This window comes from Vulpes vulpes, chromosome 2 (assembly GCF_048418805.1).
Source record: "Vulpes vulpes isolate BD-2025 chromosome 2, VulVul3, whole genome shotgun sequence".
NCBI lineage: Eukaryota > Metazoa > Chordata > Mammalia > Carnivora > Canidae > Vulpes > Vulpes vulpes.
In genome coordinates, this window is record NC_132781.1 from 60793925 (window position 1) to 60812525 (window position 18601).

Here is an 18601-nt window from a genome sequence, read left to right on the forward strand (position 1 = left end):
CACCAAAACTCAGATCAGACTAGGGCTGGCCAACACAGCACACACAGCCTCCCCACCTGCGCTGCCAGAGCTTGGGCACGTATTGCTACGTGACTGTGGCATCTGGCTTCAGATCCTCTCAGTGCCCAAGGTTTGTTTTGTTTCCCTTGTGGGAGATGATGTGCAGACCACATGGATATTGTATCTCCAATGTAAATTCATTCTCTGAAAAGAAAAAAAAAGTGTTTACAGGACACCTGGGTGGCTCAGTGGTGGAGCATCTGCCTTCGCCTCAGGTTGTGATCCCAGGGTCCTGGGATGGAGTCCTGCATTGGGCTCCCCACTGGGAGCCTGCTTCTCCCTCTGCCTAGGTCTCTGCCTTTCTCTGTGTCTCATGAATAAATAAGTAGAATCTTTTATTTTTTTTAAAGATTTTATTTATTCATAGAGACAGAGAGAGAGAGGGGCAGAGACACAGGCAGAGGGAGAAGCAGGCTCCATACAGGAAGCCTGATGTTGGGACTCGATCCCGGGTCTCCAGGATCACACCTGGCTGCAGGCGGCACTAAAGCGCTATGCCACCAGGGCTGCCCATAAGTAGAATCTTTAAAGAAAAAAAAAGAGTTTCTACAAAAGTCCAATGAATTTACTGACTACTCATGACCCATGCATAGTATTTATGGGTCTTTGTTGTTTTTGCCTGTGTTTGCTCCCCCTTCGCCAGGGCCAGCACCCCAATTTCTTTGGGAATCCCCCTCCTCCTACTCCCACTTCAGTGGAGAAACTTAGAGCTGGAAGGAGAGGAGGGGACAGATACAACATCCAAACTAATTCATTTAGTTAGGATTCATTGGGCCTCCTTGGGTTCTTTATATACATGAGCTCATAAAATTGCCTCTAATGTGGGCTAGTGGGGGGGCAAGGGGGCTTTGTTTCCTGTGCTGAAAGAGCACAGTTGTCCCTCCCCTGCCCTGTGGGAGCCTGGCACTGGGCCCTGGGGGGTGATCCCAAGACACAAAGAGTCCCTGCCCTTCAGGAGCTTCCCAGTTTAGTAGGTGGTTGGACAGACCCAAGTAACCAGTCCCAGCCCAAGTTCCAGCTAAGAAGTGTGATGGAACCAGAAGAATCACCTGATGCTTTAGAGCTGATGAGTGCCCCCTACCCCCCACTACGGCTCCCCAAGGTCCTGGACTGGGAGTCAGGAGAAGGCTGTGAGGCCCAGCCCCACTGTGAACTCTCTGTGGCTACTTGGACAGATCACCCTGAGCCTTGGTTTTCTCATCAGCAAAATGGAGGTGGATATGCCACATGACGCCTGGGCTGCGGGCCAGAGAAGGGAGTCACAGCGTGGTCTCCCAGGGGAGGGTGGCGGTTACGGCAGCCTACTCTAGGTCTGGAGGTCCTTTTCTCTTGGAGAGGGAGAGACGAGGGTGGAGCAGGAGGAGAGAGACTCCCCTGTAGCCCCCACACCCACCACCCTGCACTGGGCTGCCTCCTCCATGCAAGCTCCAGGGGAGAGGGACCTGAGGAACTTTCCAGTCCCAGTGTTTTCTCCCACGTCCTGAGCATTCACTCATCTGAAATCCAGCCTTTTCTGGGCATTTGCAGGGGATATCACACCGCCTTCCATCCACAGAGCAGATAAATCTGCCAGGCTCATCAGGGCTCCCCACACCGAGGCGCCCTCCCTCCCCTGCCCCACCCCCACCCCACTTCCCGCTCCCCTGGGCAGCACCTGCACTGTCTGTGCAGGGGACAGGTCAGACCAATTCACAGTGGCTGCCCTCCCTGAGGGCTCTCCGGGGAGTCGCAGCGGCCTCCTTTGCCCTCCAGGAGGCCAGAGGGTGAGGGCCAGGGTCAGGGTCAGGTCAAGGCCAATGGCCAGGACCCAACTGCCTGTGGTGAGGATGACCAGGCCCATTAGAGCTGACACCTGCCTTCCTGCCTCTCATTTTCCTACAATAAGCCTGCCCTGGATCCACAGTCAGGTGTGCCCCATGCGACCCACACATCCCCAGCCCATGAAAGGGGACAAATTCAGAGGTAAGTAATACAACACACACGAGGTTGAGGTCGGCAGGCGCTGCCCCACCACCACCATCATCACCCCCAGCATCACCTGTTGCCGCTGGCCACAGGTGCCTCTGCAAATGCCTTTTCAGGCATCTTCCTGCCTCTGCACCAGCATCCTCCCCTCAAACAGCCTTCAATGGAGGCTTGGAATTACGAAAATCAATTACTCCAAGAAGAAACTTAGGCAGACAGGAATTAGAATAAGACGACAGATAGTTCCTACCGTCAGGTAATTCTCCCCAGAGAATTTCAGATAATAAAAGAGGAATAGAAAAGACAGAATTTTCCCCCAGAAAGGAAGGGAGACTATGATGGACAAACAGGTGATTCTCTTCCTTCTGCCTTCTCTCGCTTTCCTTGGCTGTGCCCCTGCAAAGACCAAACCGTGGGGTCTCAGAAACCCACGGGGTGGGGATGGTAAGTGAGTGGGCAGGTTCCAGGGTCCTGGGCCCAGGGAACAGTGCTGTGTTCTCAGAGGACATTTGACTCTCATGTCCTTCCTTGAGCAGGGACATGGACAGAGCCAGGGCTCCCATTACACACAGGCCCAGGGATATATGATGTGGCAGTTAATCTCTCTCTAGTCCACATTCCAGCTCATCCCCTCAACAATGACAGAAGCTTTTAGACAGCAGGTCCTTGGCTGACGTGACCAGCCTCTCCTTGCCACCCAACCCCAGATGCCCACACAAAGGACCTGTCCACTGATCCAGGAGGTGATGGAGGGGTGCACAGGTTTTCCTGAGGCCAGTTACTTGGTTTCCTTCATTGTAAAATGGACAAATAGCACACCGAATTCTAATATAGACGTCTACAACACCACAGCCCCAAGAATATCACAAAGCCCTGCCTGTAAGTATTCCAAGAAGAAAAAAGTGTCCTATAGTTAGAGGTTTGGGGAGTCCAGGGGTAAACAAAGTTCCATTGCTTCCTTCACTGCAGAACTTAACAGGGCCTTCAAAATTGCTAACGCGGACTGGTCCTGTATGAATGGGTATAAAGTATGCAGCCTTTTCCAAAACTCTTTTTCTACTAAGTATGTCCCCAGATGGCTGTTCCATGGAACACACCAGGGCCAGCAGTGATTGCAGACATAAGGCATAACGAGGCTGTAATAAGGCATTTAAAGGGGACTGGTTAGGGAGCTATAAGAAAATTCATGGAAGGTGCGGAGCTTGAGATATGTCCTAAAGGATAAAGGCAGGGCAAAGACAGGGAGGGGACATCCCCTGTAGAAGAGACTGCCCAAACAGCACCCTGGGGGTGGGAGAGCCCTGGGCAGGCTGGGTCCAACTGTTTGCCCTAACTGTTACCTGGAGAGGAGGAGGAAAGTTTGGAAATGTGGAGTGGGGAGGGTCTTGGGTTTTCTTTTTTAAAGTCCTTCAGTAAATAATGGCTTGCTCATATGAGTGGCTACCACATGCAGCACAGTATGAGGTGCAATTCTGACTATGCTCCTATGAAGCAGGTTCTAGGACATCTATTACTTTAGAGCCAAGGACAAGTTAAGTGGCTACCCCAGTTCATGTAGCTACTGAGTGGTGGACAGGGATCTGAAGCCCCCAGTACCTCATAGAACCCATGCCCTTACCACTGTGTTTCCCCACCCTAAAGCTGCAAGGGGCAGGGTAGAACCCAGTGCCAGCAGCACCACCAAGGTGTGGAGAACAGCCGACTATTCCTCGCCCTAGGGAGCCTTGTCCCTATGCCTTGGGTTCTGACTTATATCCCATTGGCTAGTGCTCCCTAAATATGTACACAGGTCACTAGTTCTAAATATTCAAAGGAAGTCTTTCCAACCATCCTTCTGGCAGTGGGCAAGAAGGTGCCAGAATACCACTTGGCACCAACAGAGATACATGTGACCGAACCCATCCACATCCTCAACAAGATTTATGTTTCCCAAACACGTGGCTGGTGCTTGATTTTTGGGGCCTGTGGAGCCATCCTGAGGGGGAGCAGACCTCTTAACGGAGGGAGGCATCATCGTCATCAAATATTTTGATAATCATCTCCATCACAGTAAAGAAGGCACCAGGCCACTTCCTGCCCTTGCGCGGGACGGGAAGCGAAATTGTTTGCCTTGATTCAATTAGGTAATTAACTAGACAATGCAGAGAGAAATTCCAGCACAGATATAAATACTTGAAATCCCTGCACTAGTTGGTGAGGATGTCAACAACAGGAACCATGGCAGGAGGGGAGAGGCGAGGGCGGAGAGGTGTGTCTTGAGCTAAAAACAACAGTGGGCAGTTTATAATGACAGGCGCTTGCCCCGGGCCAGCTCTGTGATAAGCACTTTACCAGCCTCACTTAGGCCTCAAAACAACTGAATGACGCAGGTGTCACTATTACCTTCATTTGACAGATGAGGAGACTGAGGTACAGGCAGCAAAGTAGAAGTGACAAACTCAGGTCTGATTTCAAACCTACATCTTTTCTTTTTCTTTTCTTTTTTTTTTTTTTTTTAGGATTTTATTTATTTATTCTGAGAGACAGAGTAGAGAGAGAGGCAGAGACACAGGCAGAGGGAGAAACAGGCTCCATGCAGGGAGCCCGATGTGGGACTCGATCCCAGGACCCCGGGATCACGCCCTGAGCCAAAGGCAGACGCTCAACCCAAGTGCCCAAGATGTCCTGAGCCCAAGTGCCCCTCAAACCCACATATTTAGCCATAGCCCTCCACTCCCTCTCCAAAGGCCCAAAATCTGGTCTCAACGAGGAAACTGAGGCAGGATTGGACCCCCACGCACCCACCCCGTTCCCTCCTCCCCAAGTGTCTTGACTGCCTGGCCCAGGGCCTCCCAGCTAACCTGGCTGGAGGGCTGCCACAGAGAAGAAGGAGGCTTGGAGAAGTGATTTTGTAGTCCTGTTTGCAGAAACCTAGACAGCTGCCCTCCTGGGGCCCGCTCCAGCCTCACTTCCTCCAGGAAGTCTCCTTGATTTCTCACCCTTCCCACATACCAGCCTGTGGGCTTTCCAAAGACTGGGCATGCTTTCTCTCTAGGATCGAACACCAGAGGCTCTTGAGACGGAAGGAGAAGCACAACCTCACACTGGTTTGAGTCCCCTCCACCTTCACCAGACAGGTCTATTCCAACAAACACTTACCCCAGTGGTTTCAACGGCAGAAACAAGCTCTAGTGGAATGTGAATGCCATGAAAAAGATAAACTTCAACCACCTCAAAGAAATCTTTTCCTCTATTATCCCATCTCTATTTACCACTGCAGCTCACTTAAAAACCCATATTCGAAAACCTTTTTGTTAGGGCAATTTAAGTCGCTGTGTATCTTTATAAGAGAAATAAATAAGCAATTCATATAGTCTCTTTTTTTAAAAGATTTTATTTACTTATTCATGAGATACAGAGAGAGGCAGAGACACAGGCAGAGGGAGAAGCAGGCTCCCGGCAGGGAACCCGATGCGGAACTCGATCCCAGGATCCTGGGATCACAACCTGAGCTGAAGGCAGATGCTCAACCACTGAGCTACCTGGGCATCCCTCATATAGTCTTCCACACCCTGAACTGCCTTTACCAAAGGCAGTAAGTTCTGGAAAGGAACACTGGCCAGAGTATCCCAAGACCAATATGAAGGTGACAGAGAAGGCCCTCAGTAATAGCAGCACAAATAATGGCGAGCAATAACTCACTCACAATGTGCAGACACTGGACTGGGCTCTCAGCTCCATGCCTAATTTTAACCTAATGACAACCTTAAGAGACAGGTATTGTTATTCCCAATTTACAGATGGAAATACTGAGGATCTGAGAAGTGAGTAGTTACACAGCTGGGAGGCGAGCCAGCCAGGACTCCAGTTTCATGGGCCCCAGCTCACTTCTCACCCTTCGCCTCTCTGCAAGACCAGGCCTTTCTGGGGTGGGAACAAGCTGCTTGACTCTACCCCAACCTCCCATCCCAAGCCCAGGACTCAGTAGCCAACAACCCTGTTCCAAATCTGAATCAATCAACACCTTGTTGGTCATTCCACTCAAAGGGAAATGGCCGTAGCAACTGCCCTGCCTTAAAGGCACTTTCTGGGGATAGAGAGAATGGAATTTTTTTTTTAAGATTTTATTTATTTATTCATGAGAAACACAAAGAGAGGGAGAGAAGCAGAGACACAGTCAGAGGGAGAAGCAGGCTCCATGCAAGGAGTCCGATGTGGGATTCGATCCCGGGACTCCAGGATCACGCCCTGGGCCAAAGGCAGGCACTAAACCGCTGAGCCACCCAGGGATCCCAGGAGAATGGAATTAATAGCAACCTCAAAAAACCCAAGAGCTATAGGGAATGGAAAGAAACAGGCCCAGGACAGGCTGTCTATGAGAGCATGGCTCGTGCACCCTTCCTTCATAGAGCCTGGATACAGCCATACCTGCTCACCTCTGCTCTCTCTGATTGCTCAAGGCCAGTGTTAGAGGGAGAACATGGGGGATGACGCCAAACTAAAAGAGTCCTCCCTCATTCACCCCTTTTTTGCTCCTCACCATCTTAATCACATCTAATTTCTTTCACTGGAGCTAGAGGGCAGAGAGGCAAGGCGCCTGACACCTCGAGCTGCGGGTGGAGAAGACTTTCATTCAAACTCTAGGTCTGACCCTTCCCTGCTAGGTGACCTTAACCAAGTCACTTCCCCCACTCTGGGCCTCAGTTTCCTCATCTGCAAAACAGAAATGATAGCAGGACCTCATGGGACTGCTGTGAGAACAGATTCACTAATACTGGGAAGTCCTGAGCCCAGTGCCTGGCCCAGAGTAGTACTCAGAAAGTGTGGGCTGCCAGGAATTATTATTACACCCCAAACAGGTCCTGCACCTTGCACAGAGCCAGTGTGAGGCAGAGCAAACACTAACACCAGGTTCTCGCTCCTGGTTCAAGCTCTTTCCCGACACAGCCACACAGGAATGTGAGATGGCCCAGCCCAGGGTTTCCCATGGCCCAGTGGCCTCTCCATGTCTGCAACTCATGGGCTCAGCACAAAGTCCCAACCAAAAGGTTTGTTTTTCTACACACACACACACACACACACTCTCTCTCTCTCTCTCTCTCATACAAAATCGACAAGTAGCTCAGAGTAAAAGCTCCTAAACCTTAGCATCATCCTCCATCCAGAGGTGAGCAGTGATCTCATCCTTGTGACTAAGCCAACACCGACGCCAAGAGCCCTCTCTGGGAACCCTTGGGCTTGGCACTGCTGGCTCCAACCCCAGAAGGAGCCAAGGCTGCGAAACTGGGATTTGCACAGAGCTGGGAATCCCTGCTCTAGGAGCTGAGAACCAGAGTGGCTTTGAAAAGTTGGGTGGTATTACAGCCAAAGACCAGGATGGGACAGGCAGGAGGTCTGGGTTGCACTCACAGCTTTACCATGAACTGCCCATGGGGATTTGTTTTATTTTTAAGATTTTACTTATTTATTCATGAGAGACACAGAAAGAGAGGTAGAGACACAGGCAGAGGGAGAAGCAGGCTCCCTGTGGAGCCTGATGTAGGACTCAATCCCAGGACCCCAGGATCACACCCTGAGCCAAAGGCAGATGCTCCATCACTGAGCCACCCAGGCGTCCCTGCCCATGAGGTTTTTTTTTTTTTTTTTAAGATTTATTTATTTATTTTTGATAAACATAGAGAGAGAGAGAGAGAGGCAGAGACACAGGAGGAGGGAGAAGTAGGCTCCATGCCAGGAGCCTGACGTGGGACTCGATCCCGGGACTCTAGGATTGCGCCCTGGACCAAAGGCATGTGCTAAACTGCTGAGCCACCCAGGGATCCCCGCCCATGAGGTTTTAATAAGTAAACCCAGGCCTCTGTCTGCCCAACCCTAAAATGAGTGGATTATAGGTTTCCAGTGGTCTGTCCAGCTCAGCTCTGGTTTCACTCCTTTCTTGCCCACCAGGGGCTGCCGGCCTAGCTGGGGAAGGAGTAAAGAACCAATAAAGGGACAGGTTAGAGGACAGTGGGCAGGACAGTATGTGAAAGGAGAAGCCAGTGCTGCTGGAGTGGATGGTACAGGCCACCAGGAGAAACAGGGCCTGATTGGGGGAGAGGGTGGTGGAGTATGGCAAGGGGGAATCCTAACGGAGGATTGGGGTGGGGAGGAAGAGAAAACCAATACTCGTGGTCTGCAGGTTTGTCCAGGCGGAGAAGCACAGTGCCAGGAGCACCAGAGCAACCTGTAAAAGATCCCAGTGAGAGGAGGCCAGGAGAGGAGGAGAGCTTTCCCCCAGAACGTCAGCCACTGCCTCCTCCTTCTCACTTAATTCCTACCACCATGGTGAAGACAGACAATCAGGAGAACCTAGATTAAAACTAGGAAAAAAGCCAAAAAACCCAGATACAGACTTTGCTCTGGAGCTGGCCCCTCCCAGAACCCAGAGGCAGCAAGAAATGAGATCCTCCCTCTTCCAGGGTGCAAGGTTCCAGGAGAGGTGGGGATGGACATGGTGCCTTCCCAGGGCTTCTATGAAATCCGCTCTACCACACACCATAATATGCCACCTGCAGCAAAGCCAGGAGGGCACAGCATTGCACTGTGCTGTTGATGAAGCAGGTGACTGCTGAGTTCTGGAAGCCTCAAAGGCTCCACTTTGCCTGCGGCTGCCTGTCCAGACTCATTATGGCATTCAAGGTGTTCTATTTGGTATCCCAAGGAGACTTCTTCACTCCTATCACTGTGTCTCTTTCCCCTACACCCCTGCTCCAGCCTCATCTACCCTCCAGTTCCATATCTCCATCATGAGCCTTTGCCCTGTGGGGTCTTGATCTGCCCTCGGTCTTCCTGCTGCCCTTGCTGTTTCGCCTAATAATCTGCCCCTCAGTAAACCATAAGAGACTCTTAACTCTGGGAAACAAACTAAGGGTCGCTGGAGGGCAGGGGGGTGGGAGGAAAGGGTTACTGGGTGATGGGCACTAAGGAAGGCAAGGGATGGAGTGAGCCCTGTGTGGTCTATGCCACTGATGAATCCCTAAACTCTACCCCTGAAACTAATAATACAGAATAGGTTAATTAATTGAATTTATTATTTTTTTAAATATTTTATTTATTTGTTCATGAGAGACACAGAGAGAGAGAGGCAGAGATATAGGCAGAGGGAGAGGCAGGCTCTATGTAGGAAGCCCGACGTGGGACTCGATTCTGGGAATCTGGGATCATGCCCTGAGCAAAAGACAGACGCTCAACGGCTGACTGCCCAGGTGCTCCAATTAATTGCATTTAAATTAAATCATCATCATCATTTGTCCCTGTTGCTTTGACCAGGTAGGACCATACCTCTTGTGGTCTGTTGACTCTTAGACTTTAATCAGGTTCCTCAGGAGACTAAAGAATATAAAACAGTCCGAAGTTCCAACACCAAATTTCGGGTACAGGCTCAAGCACAGAACTGGGACCCTGCCACCTCGTGCCCACTGACAAGGTCACGGTGTGACCTCTGCCCGTGTCCATGGCTGCTGAGCCCTGCCAGGAAGATCGTGGAGGCAAAGGGCTCTGTACAGCCTTAAGTGTGACACGAACTCCAGGGATTAGGATGTCTATTTTTAACTCCCCATATCCTGGCTGAAAAACAAATCCCTCACACACCCTGCAGATCCCTATCAGGGGGGCAGGCAGAGTCTTCGGGGAATCGCCTCCTCCAGGAAGCAAAGCCAGTCCTGATGGCTTTCCCTCTGCTGGGAAAGGCCGGCAGCGCCCTGCTCCAGCTGGGGCCGGCTTCCATTATGTCTGGCAGGATCCTCAATGCCCTTGTCACACAGCCATTTCCTGGTGGACGCGCTTGTCACATATTCTCCAGCCACTGACAGGGTCACCAACAATGCGGAGGGGGGTTATTCATTCATTTACTTATCCACACACACATCCATTCCCTCCTGTGCCTCTGAGGAGCTGGAACTGGCACTAGCATCACCCAGAAGGTCAACCTTGAGGCACCTGTGCTGGGAGGCTCAGTCTAGGGGCAGAAGCAGGGCTGGAGGCTGGGAAACCAATAAAGTAGACACGAGTAGGCTGTTTAGTAAGAAAGGCACTGTGGGAGGCCACAGGACTTCAAAGCCTCTGCCAGCATCCAACGAGCAAGGGGCTTGGCAGCCTCCAAACCTAAAACCAGACCATTACCAATCTAGCTCCTCTCCCCTCCCAAAGGCACCCCTGGCATCCCTCGGACCTCCCTCCAAGATGGGTCTTTAAAAGCTTATCTGCCACTGCGACTTACAGGAGGATGGAAGCTTCCTATTTTGGGACAGAGAACTCCTATCCAATCACTGGTCCATCTGTGTGGGTATTGATCATGTTCATGAGGACGTTGCTCATTCTCCCCGGTCCCACCTCGACCACTTGCCGCTGCCTAAGCTCGCCATCATCAAATGATACCAGCAGAGAGAGAAAATGACCCCAACACACAAGTTTCAAAGAAAAAAAGCCTCATTCCCAATGGGGAGCCTTTAATGTGGGCAGCTTTCTCCTGGCTGGGCAACCCTTGGTGACCTCAGGGACAGTTTCCCTGAAAGTTCTAACCGCAAATAACCATACAACCCTAGAAAAGTCATGTGACCCCTTGGTGCCTCTGGGGCCACGTCTGTGAGCCCCCCAGTACCGTACCAGTGACCCTACAGATCCTCGGTAAGTATTTTACACACTCTCTGGAGAATTCTAAGCAATGGAAATCTTGACAATGCTCCTTCAAGACCTGAAGTTCAGCCTGCAGGCTGGGGGTGGTGGGGTGGGAATAATGTGCCCTTTCCAGACCTTCCTCCGGGCTTCTCTCTTTGATGCCACAATGCAGTAGACACTTGTTAAAAAAGCAGATCAAGAACAATCCAGAGGAGGCAGGGAAGTCTCTCTACAAACCAAATGCCCTCTCTCTGTCTGTCCCTCAGCTGCAGGCAGCTGGGTGCAGCGCACACTAAGAGGACCCAGACTCTCTGAGCTGGCAAGCAGGGGGCCGGCAAAATGCTCTGAGCCAGGGACAGAGAAACCAAGTTTGGTGACAAGCCGGTCCATGAGCATTCACTAGACCCAGGAAGGCCCTTGTGGGACCCCAGTTGTTCTGTGGGCACTGGATGAGTAAGGCCCAAGCCCTGCCCTTGAGAAGCTCAGAGTCGGTCTTGGAAGACAGGCAAGCTGATGACAAAGTACAAAACTGAGGCGGTTGATAGGAGCTACAAGCCAGGAGTGCATGGGGGCACAGCTTACCCTCAGTGGAGTGATGAGACTGATTGGAGGTGACATTTGTGCAAGACCCAGAGGGGTAGAAGAATGTGTGCAATGAAGCAGTGGCTGCACGAGATGGATATTTAGGAGTCACAGGAGAGACCAGGAAATGGGTGGCCTGAAAAGCAAAGGGAGAACAGGCAGGGAGGAGAGCTGTCGCAGGCATGCAGCGTGGGTTTGATCCTGCTGGTGGGTAAGGGAAGGGAGGGAGGCAGGTACATTGAGGACAGGATGCTGGTGGAGGCTCTGGCTAAGGAGACTCCACTTTAGGAAGCCGGGCTGCCAGGGGCTCATCCTGGGCATGGAGAACCGGCAACTGGACCCGGCTGCTCTGGTCCAGGGAGAGCCTATCGCCACGCTGGCACAGACCCCAGCAGGGAAAGGCCGGCCTCAAGGAATGCTGGGGATGCCCAGGGGAGAGACATGTGGTGAGTCAAGGGAGGCAAAAGACTGCCACACACCCTCCTGGCCTCTGGGCCAAGGCTGTGAAGGGCTTAGCGAAGATGGAGCTGGGCTGGTCTCAGAGCCCCACTCTCCCCTCGTCTCCCTCTCAGAAGCCCAGCCATCATCACCCTCCTGCAGTATTCAGAGTGCAGATTACCTTTTAATTCCAGAGATGAGCATCCTGACCCTGCCTGTGGCTCCTTCCTGCTGCCTGCACCTTCTGCCCTCAGCTCCCTGAGCCCCCTGGACACTGAGCCCACAAACCCTTGCTGAGTGGTCTCACAACAAGCCAGTGTTGCCCTCCAACCCAACCCAACAACTCACCTGTGCCCTAAGCCCATCAGGGAACCCTCCTCCCCAGAATGGCAGAAAAAGAAGTATAACTTGTGAATGTTAACTTTGGAAGGAACCTCAGCAAGCTAATTGAACGGCTCCCACATTCACAGACGAGGAAACTAAAATTTTGAGAGATGACTAGCCCTGCCCAGGATCACACAGACCACTGGCAGCCCAGCCGGAGCTCAGATCTTCAAGCTGCCAGGAGGGCTCCGGCACTGAAGCCGGGACCAGGTGGGATACAGTGCAAAAGAGGCCTGTGCTCGTTGTCAAGGGGTCTGAGTTCAAGTTCTGACTCTACCACATTCCCCACGCACACAGACATTAGAGCTTTGGACATGTTGTTGCAGCTTCCCAGACTCCAGCGACCTTTTCCATAAAATGGGTGTTTAATAATTCTGTGCGTGCAGCAGGATCAAACAGAATCAAGGGTGTGTGCAGCAGAGTAGGGGGTCAGGACCAGGATACTGCTGAGGTCTGTGCAGATGACTGCTTCACCTTCACCCTTCCCAGAAGCCAGTGCAGCCCAGCCAGCCCTAAATCAGACAGCTCCCCCAGAGCTGCCCAGGGGCCAGTGGAGCAGCCCTCCAGGGGAAGGGGTGGATTTCTGCTGGATTTACAACATTTACACATGTGGCAGACCCGCCCCTCTCCCCCTGCCAGAGGTTCCCCAGCACCTCCTGACAGAGGTCATCATGGGGCCATGCAGGAGGAAGGGGTCGGGGATTGTGGTCCTGCCCATTCCACCCCAGCTGAGAAATCTGAGCACAACATACTCATCCAAGATGCACTAATCCTTCTAGAAAGCAGAGGTCACAGGCCTTTAGGGGAGGGAGATGGGGGGAGCAGGGCCTCCTGGGAGCCATAGGCTGGCTGCCATGCTCATCCACTCGTGGCAAGAGGGGCCTTAGTCTGCCAAGGGCCTCCCTATCTTGCCTAACATCCACCCAGGAGACTTCCATGGACAGCAGTCACCCCACCAGTGGGTATAGCATCCTGTCCACTTTACATCTGGGAGAAAGCACCAGAAAGGAAAACTGACCACCTGCAGAGAGTGGAGCCAAGGCTTAAACCTAGATCACTTGGAATCCATATGCCACACTCTCTTCTGAAGCCACAGTCCCCAGGCTGTGATGTGTGTGAGGATGGCCTGGGGAGTTCTTAAAAGTGCAGATTCCTAGGTCTGGAGTGGAGGTGAAAAATCTGCATTTTAATAGGTTCCCCAGGTGGCTGTGAGAAGGCACTGCCAGCCCACACACCACAAGCCCAGGTGAACACACATGTGCACATGCTCATGGGCACACATGACAGGACAGGACAAAATGACAGCACAGGACAAAAATGACAATTAGAAGCACAGGCTTTAAAGGCAGATGCCAGGTTTGAGATGCAGCTCAGGTCCTTATGGGCTGTACGACCTTGGGTAAATCTCGCGATCTCTCTAACCCTAAATGAGGGTCAAAAAAGAATCAGCCTTGAGGTCCCAATGTCTTAAGGATGCAAGGAACTATGTATAAAGCTCTCAGCACAGGACCTAGCACATCATAAACACTCAAAAAATGGTGCTACCACCGTTGCCAAACTCAGTTCAGTATGCTGAATGCCTAAGGGGAGGAACAGAACATCAGGTACCAGGGGACCACAGCGCATAACTGAGCCAGTAAGAGATGCCTGCCTGAAGGGTTGTACCAGAACCAGTGGGTAGAAGTAACAGGAACACAGATTTCCACCCCAAACAGAAAGAGTTTTCGTATCAGACCGGAGTTGCCCAATCACGAAGCCAGGTGCCTAGTTAGCTGTTGCTAGAGGATCCCAGCTAAAAAGATTTGATGTTGGAGATGCCACATCAGGGAAGGAAGAAGAGAAGGGGTGGCATAGCACTTTTGAAGGTGATATTGAGTTAGGTTATCCAGGTCAGTGTCTCTCCCTGGTTATAATGCTGGTTAATTTGTCATTTGTACTGTCCTGATATTTACAACCTTCACCTCCACAAATCCAAAAGGGATGCGGAGAGGCCAGTGGTAGACAGAAAGGCTTGTGTCTTCTGAGCATTTCATGGTAAGGAAGGGAATGGATGGGGCTGTCTTAAATCTGAGGCCTACAAACACACTGAAATTGTATGCCTTGAAGGATATGTGCATCTGTGCACTTTCCTCGAAAGGGCTAGTTAAGAGGGGCTGGTTCATATCAACCTTTGAGTGAAGGGGAAACTGAGGCACGAGGTGGGGCTGGGTCACTCAGGCTGCAAGAGGGCCCAAGCTCTAGGATACAGCCTGGAGCCCAAGACTGTTGTCCTATGAGCCAGGTGCTTTTGGCGCGTTACCTTCAAAAGCCTCACTACATCCTCCTGGGGTAAGACTGAGCTCAGAGAGGTTAAACACACTTCCCAAGAACACAAAGCTAGTGAGTGGCAGAGCTGGGGTTTACACCCAAGTTCTCTGGGCCTCAGAGCTGGTGTTTGCTTTGGTTTTCATTCTTGGCTGTACTGTCTTAGGTCAAGAAAACACAGAAAGATGTTTGGCTTTGACACTGGGGAAAAAAATGTTAAAGATGATGATCCTCATAGGTGACAAGCTACCTACTCATCTACTCTCAATTAAAATTAAATTAAAATTAAAATTAATTTCTCCCCTAAATAGCAGAATAGAATGGGGGCTCAGTTTCCCTATGACTCAAGTCAGACAGCTTAAAAGAATGCAGCATTTGGAAATCAGAAAATGCAATCATTCCCGCCAGGCTGGGAACTGGAACCTAGATGGCTTCCGTCTCTATTCCTACCCTGCTTAGCTGACCGGTGAGGGCAGCCCAGAAAACCAAAACCAGACCTCTCTTCAGTGACCCCGCCCCCTCAACACTGAGGGGTGGTTACCAGTTGAACAAAACAACATTTCAAACTTGGGTGCCCCAGGGTGCCTGGCTCTGGATTGAGAGGAGTGGCTGTTCAACTATCAATCCCAGGGTGGGCGGAAGAGGGTCCTAAATCTGGGAAGACCACTGGGAGCGTGGGGATGGGAAGCTGGAGAAAACCCCCACCCCAATCCCTGTGGGCTGCAAGCCCCAGCTGGGGAGCCTCCCTCGTGAGACCCCGCGGGTTCTCCCCCAAGGACCCAACGATCTAGGCAGGGCACAGTGGGCAGTTTGCACGAATGCACGACTGCACCTCGGAAAGACCTTCTGAAGCGCGGGGGGCTGTAGGGTAGAAGAGACAAGTAAAGCAAACTCCTCAGTCTGGTACCCTGACACCTGGCAGGCCCTCAGATTCCTTCCAACCTCAGGTCCCTCTGGGACGCCCGCAAGCCCGGGGACCCGCTCCGACCGGCTCGGGGGCCCGGGCTCTTACCTCTAAGCGCCAGCCGGGCCGCCGGGCACTGCCATCGCAAAGGCGCGGGGGCCCGAGCCGCGCCCACCCAGAGTCACGCCGTGGCGGGGGCGCCGGGTGCCGGGCGCGCAGCAAAGTTTGCGCAGCGCCAGCCTGGCGGAGCGGGCCGAGCCGGCGGCGGGCGGGGCAGAGGGCGCTCCCGCCGGCTCCGCGCCTCCCCGGGGCGGCGGGGCTCTGGCTGCGGGGCTCCTCCGGCCACCGGCAGGCCCCGCCCGGCCAATCGCAGGCCCGGCCACCCGCAGCTCCGCCCGCGGTCCGGGACTGCGCGGAGGCGGGGAGGGGAGGGGAGGGGAGCGGAGGGGAGGGGGGGAGGGCAGGGGCGCACCTGTTTGGCCAGTCGGCCGCACTACTACCACCTCGGCCCCGCAGACTGCCGCTCTGAGGGGGGCCCGGGGTGTGGGCCCCGCCACGTGCCTCCTTCCCCGTCCCGGACCCAGCCGGGTCGCGCGCGCCGCTGTCCCCGCCAGGCTGCGGAGGGCCACTGAGCTCCTGCCCCAGCCCCTAGGGTGTCAAAGACCAAAGCCCGACTTTACCCTGGGGGCTATGGGGTATGAGTCGGAGGAGTCGACTGCCCCTCTGCCTGGCACACCCTCTTCTACTCTACACCTTCCTCCCCGACAAGCATTTTCGGGCGCCCTCCGGCCCCTTCCACTTCGCGGTGAGCCTGCCGGACCTCTGATCCCCGATGCGGGCTGATGCTAGGTGCAGAGCCCTGCGACAGGACGGCAGGGTGAGGGCGGGTCACGGGGAGGGCACCTCCAGCCCTCCCACCGACATAAACCCTCCGGAACCCCATCTGGTTTTGGGCAAACGGCGCCGGAACGCTTGCAGGCCGCTGCAGCGGGCTCCCCAACGTCTCTTGAAGTCACCACAGATACTAAAGCTTGACGATTTTATTGTCCCATTTTCCAGAAAGGAAGACTGAGAGGCCAAAGGGAGGCGAACGCTTCTCAGTCGTGCAGGGGAGACTGCGACTTTTCCAAACCAAAGGTGAGTTTGCGGAGCGTGCCTGGCTCCACCCCCTGAGCCCGATCCCCAGGTTCTCCCTCGCTCGGCACCCGCACCCCACTCCCGCCCCTAGCCCTGCGGCGGCCCTGGGGTGGGGACCGAGGACGAGGCCCTAGTCGGTGCCGCCTGCCCTGCCTTACCTCGGCAGCAAAGCGTGTCGTTGCAGAGCGCGCCGGTCGGAGGCCCCAGCAGGGGCAGGGACACCCAGGCGAGCGCGCGGGAGGCCGCCCCTCCGGCTCCCATCCCGGACGGCCTCGCCCGCGCCCCGGCCCCCTGGCCTCCCACCCTCCGCGCCACCTGTGGGGACAGCGCGGCGCCGCCGGCCTCCGCCGCCGCCTCGGGGGTGGGGCCGGGACTCGGCCAGGCCCCGGGGTGGGGTGTCCGGGGCTCCCCGAGCTCCCGGGACTGTCGCGGCCCGGGCTCCAGGCGACCAACGCCGGGCAGGGCGCTATTTTTAGCTGGAGCGGTTCTCCCAGTTGGACAGACAGAACCAGTTAATTTGGCCTCTCGGGAAGGGCCTGCACCCGGAGCTCCCCGGAAAGGCAGCCACAGCTCTGCTGAAAGCTGATCCTTTGCATTCCTGCCTTTCAAGGCGGGAGGGCGGGAGGACGCCTCCAATCCCTGGGAAGCCGGCGTCCTTTCTGAAGGCAGCCCTGGGCCCCAAGTGCACGCCCAGCATGGGGCTCTTTAAACTGCCGCTGAAACTCCACCTGCTCCCCTCTGGCTGACCCGAGGCTTCAGCCAGCTTCCCAGAAAATGCCCACCCTTCCTACTGGTCTCCAGCACTGAGAAGAGGCCTCCAGAAATGGGATCTGGGCCCAGCACCGACAGAAGCTGGCACCCTCCCATGATTCAGAAGCTACTTGTTGAAAGAAGGAAGAGTGAAAATCCTGTATCGGATGAGCCAGAGGGTCAAGTAGAGGTCTTCGGAGCCTGGGTAATGTGGGATGGATGGACAGGGTGGCTTCAAAATCTTGCAGAACCCCTAACCCAGCACCTTCTCACTGTGTGACCTTGGCAAGCCTTCTCACCCCTTGCCTCAGTTTCCTTTCTGCAGAAGGGAATCTGAGAAGCCCAAGAGATAGCATGTGAGAAAACCTTCACACACACACACAAAAAAGCCTGATGGACATGTTTGTGTCATGAGTGATGAAGGAATGCAAAGATGAAGACGATGCTCAGGAAACCACTAGCTCCTCTAATTCAAGGAAAGAGGTGCTAAGGGCCTAAAGAGATCCAGCTACACTGTATGATACTAGCCCAAGGATAGATGAATAGGTCAGTAGACTAGAACAGAGGCTGCAAAAAGAGACCACACGTGTCTGGAAACTTGGTAAGTGGCAAAAGTGGTGCTGCAAGTCACTGGGAAAAGGGTGGACTTTTCTTTTCTTTATTTTTAAGATTTTATTTATTTATTCATAAGACAGAGAGAGGCAGAGTCCTAGGCAGATGGAGGAGAAGCAGGCTCCATGCAGAAAGCCCAATGTGGGACTTGATCCCATGGTCCTGGATCATGCCCTGAGCCGAAGGCAGATGCTCAACCACTGAGCCACTCAGGCGTCCCAAGGGTGGACTTTTCTTTTTTTTCTTTTTTTTAATAATGAATTTATTTCTTACTGGTGTTCAATTTGCCAACATACAATATAACACCCAGTGCTCATCCCGTCAAGTGCCCCCCTCAGTGCCCATCACCCAGTCACCCCCACCTCCTACCCACCTCCCCTTCCACCACCCCTAGTTTGTTTCCCAGAGTTAGGGGTCTTCCATGTTCTGTCTCCCCAAGGGTGGACTTTTCTATAAACAGTGCTTTTTTTTTTTTAAGAGTTATTGGATGTCCACGTTGGGGAAAAATGAGATGGAATCCCTACCTCACACCTTGCATTAAAAAAATTGATTCTAGGGGATCCCTGGGTGGCTCAGCGGTTTAGCGATCCTGGAGTCCTGGGATCGAGTCCCACGTCGGGCTCCCGGCATGGAGCCTGCTTCTCCCTCCTCCTGTGTCTCTGCCTCTCTCTCTCTCTCTCTATGTCTATGTCTATCATAAATAAATAAATAAATAAATCTTTAAATTAAAAAAAATTTGCTTCTAGTAGGGTTAAATATTTAAACACAAAGAACTTGTGTAATAGGGAAAGATTTCTTAAACATCCCCAAAGCACAAACTATTAAGGAAAA

At 53.2% G+C, this 18601-nt stretch overlaps 1 protein-coding gene across 23 annotated transcripts in view; it reads right to left on the reverse strand.

Annotated features, from left to right (window-relative positions):
* The window catches only part of DAB2IP (DAB2 interacting protein), a 191211-nt gene that overhangs the window by 153814 nt on the left and 18796 nt on the right, over positions 1 to 18601 (reverse strand). For 3 of the 23 annotated variants that reach the window (XM_072748734.1, XM_072748728.1, XM_072748723.1), the window contains exon 1: positions 16567 to 16695. The exons of 16 other annotated variants lie outside the window; for them this stretch is intronic. In XM_072748734.1, coding sequence (XP_072604835.1) covers positions 16567 to 16669 — 103 coding nt within the window. In that variant the 5' untranslated portion in view covers positions 16670 to 16695. Of the gene's footprint in view, positions 1 to 15379; positions 15584 to 16566; positions 16696 to 18601 lie in introns of those variants that run through there. 4 more of the 23 variants (XM_072748744.1, XM_072748747.1, XM_072748740.1 and 1 more) reach the window with 4 other exon arrangements.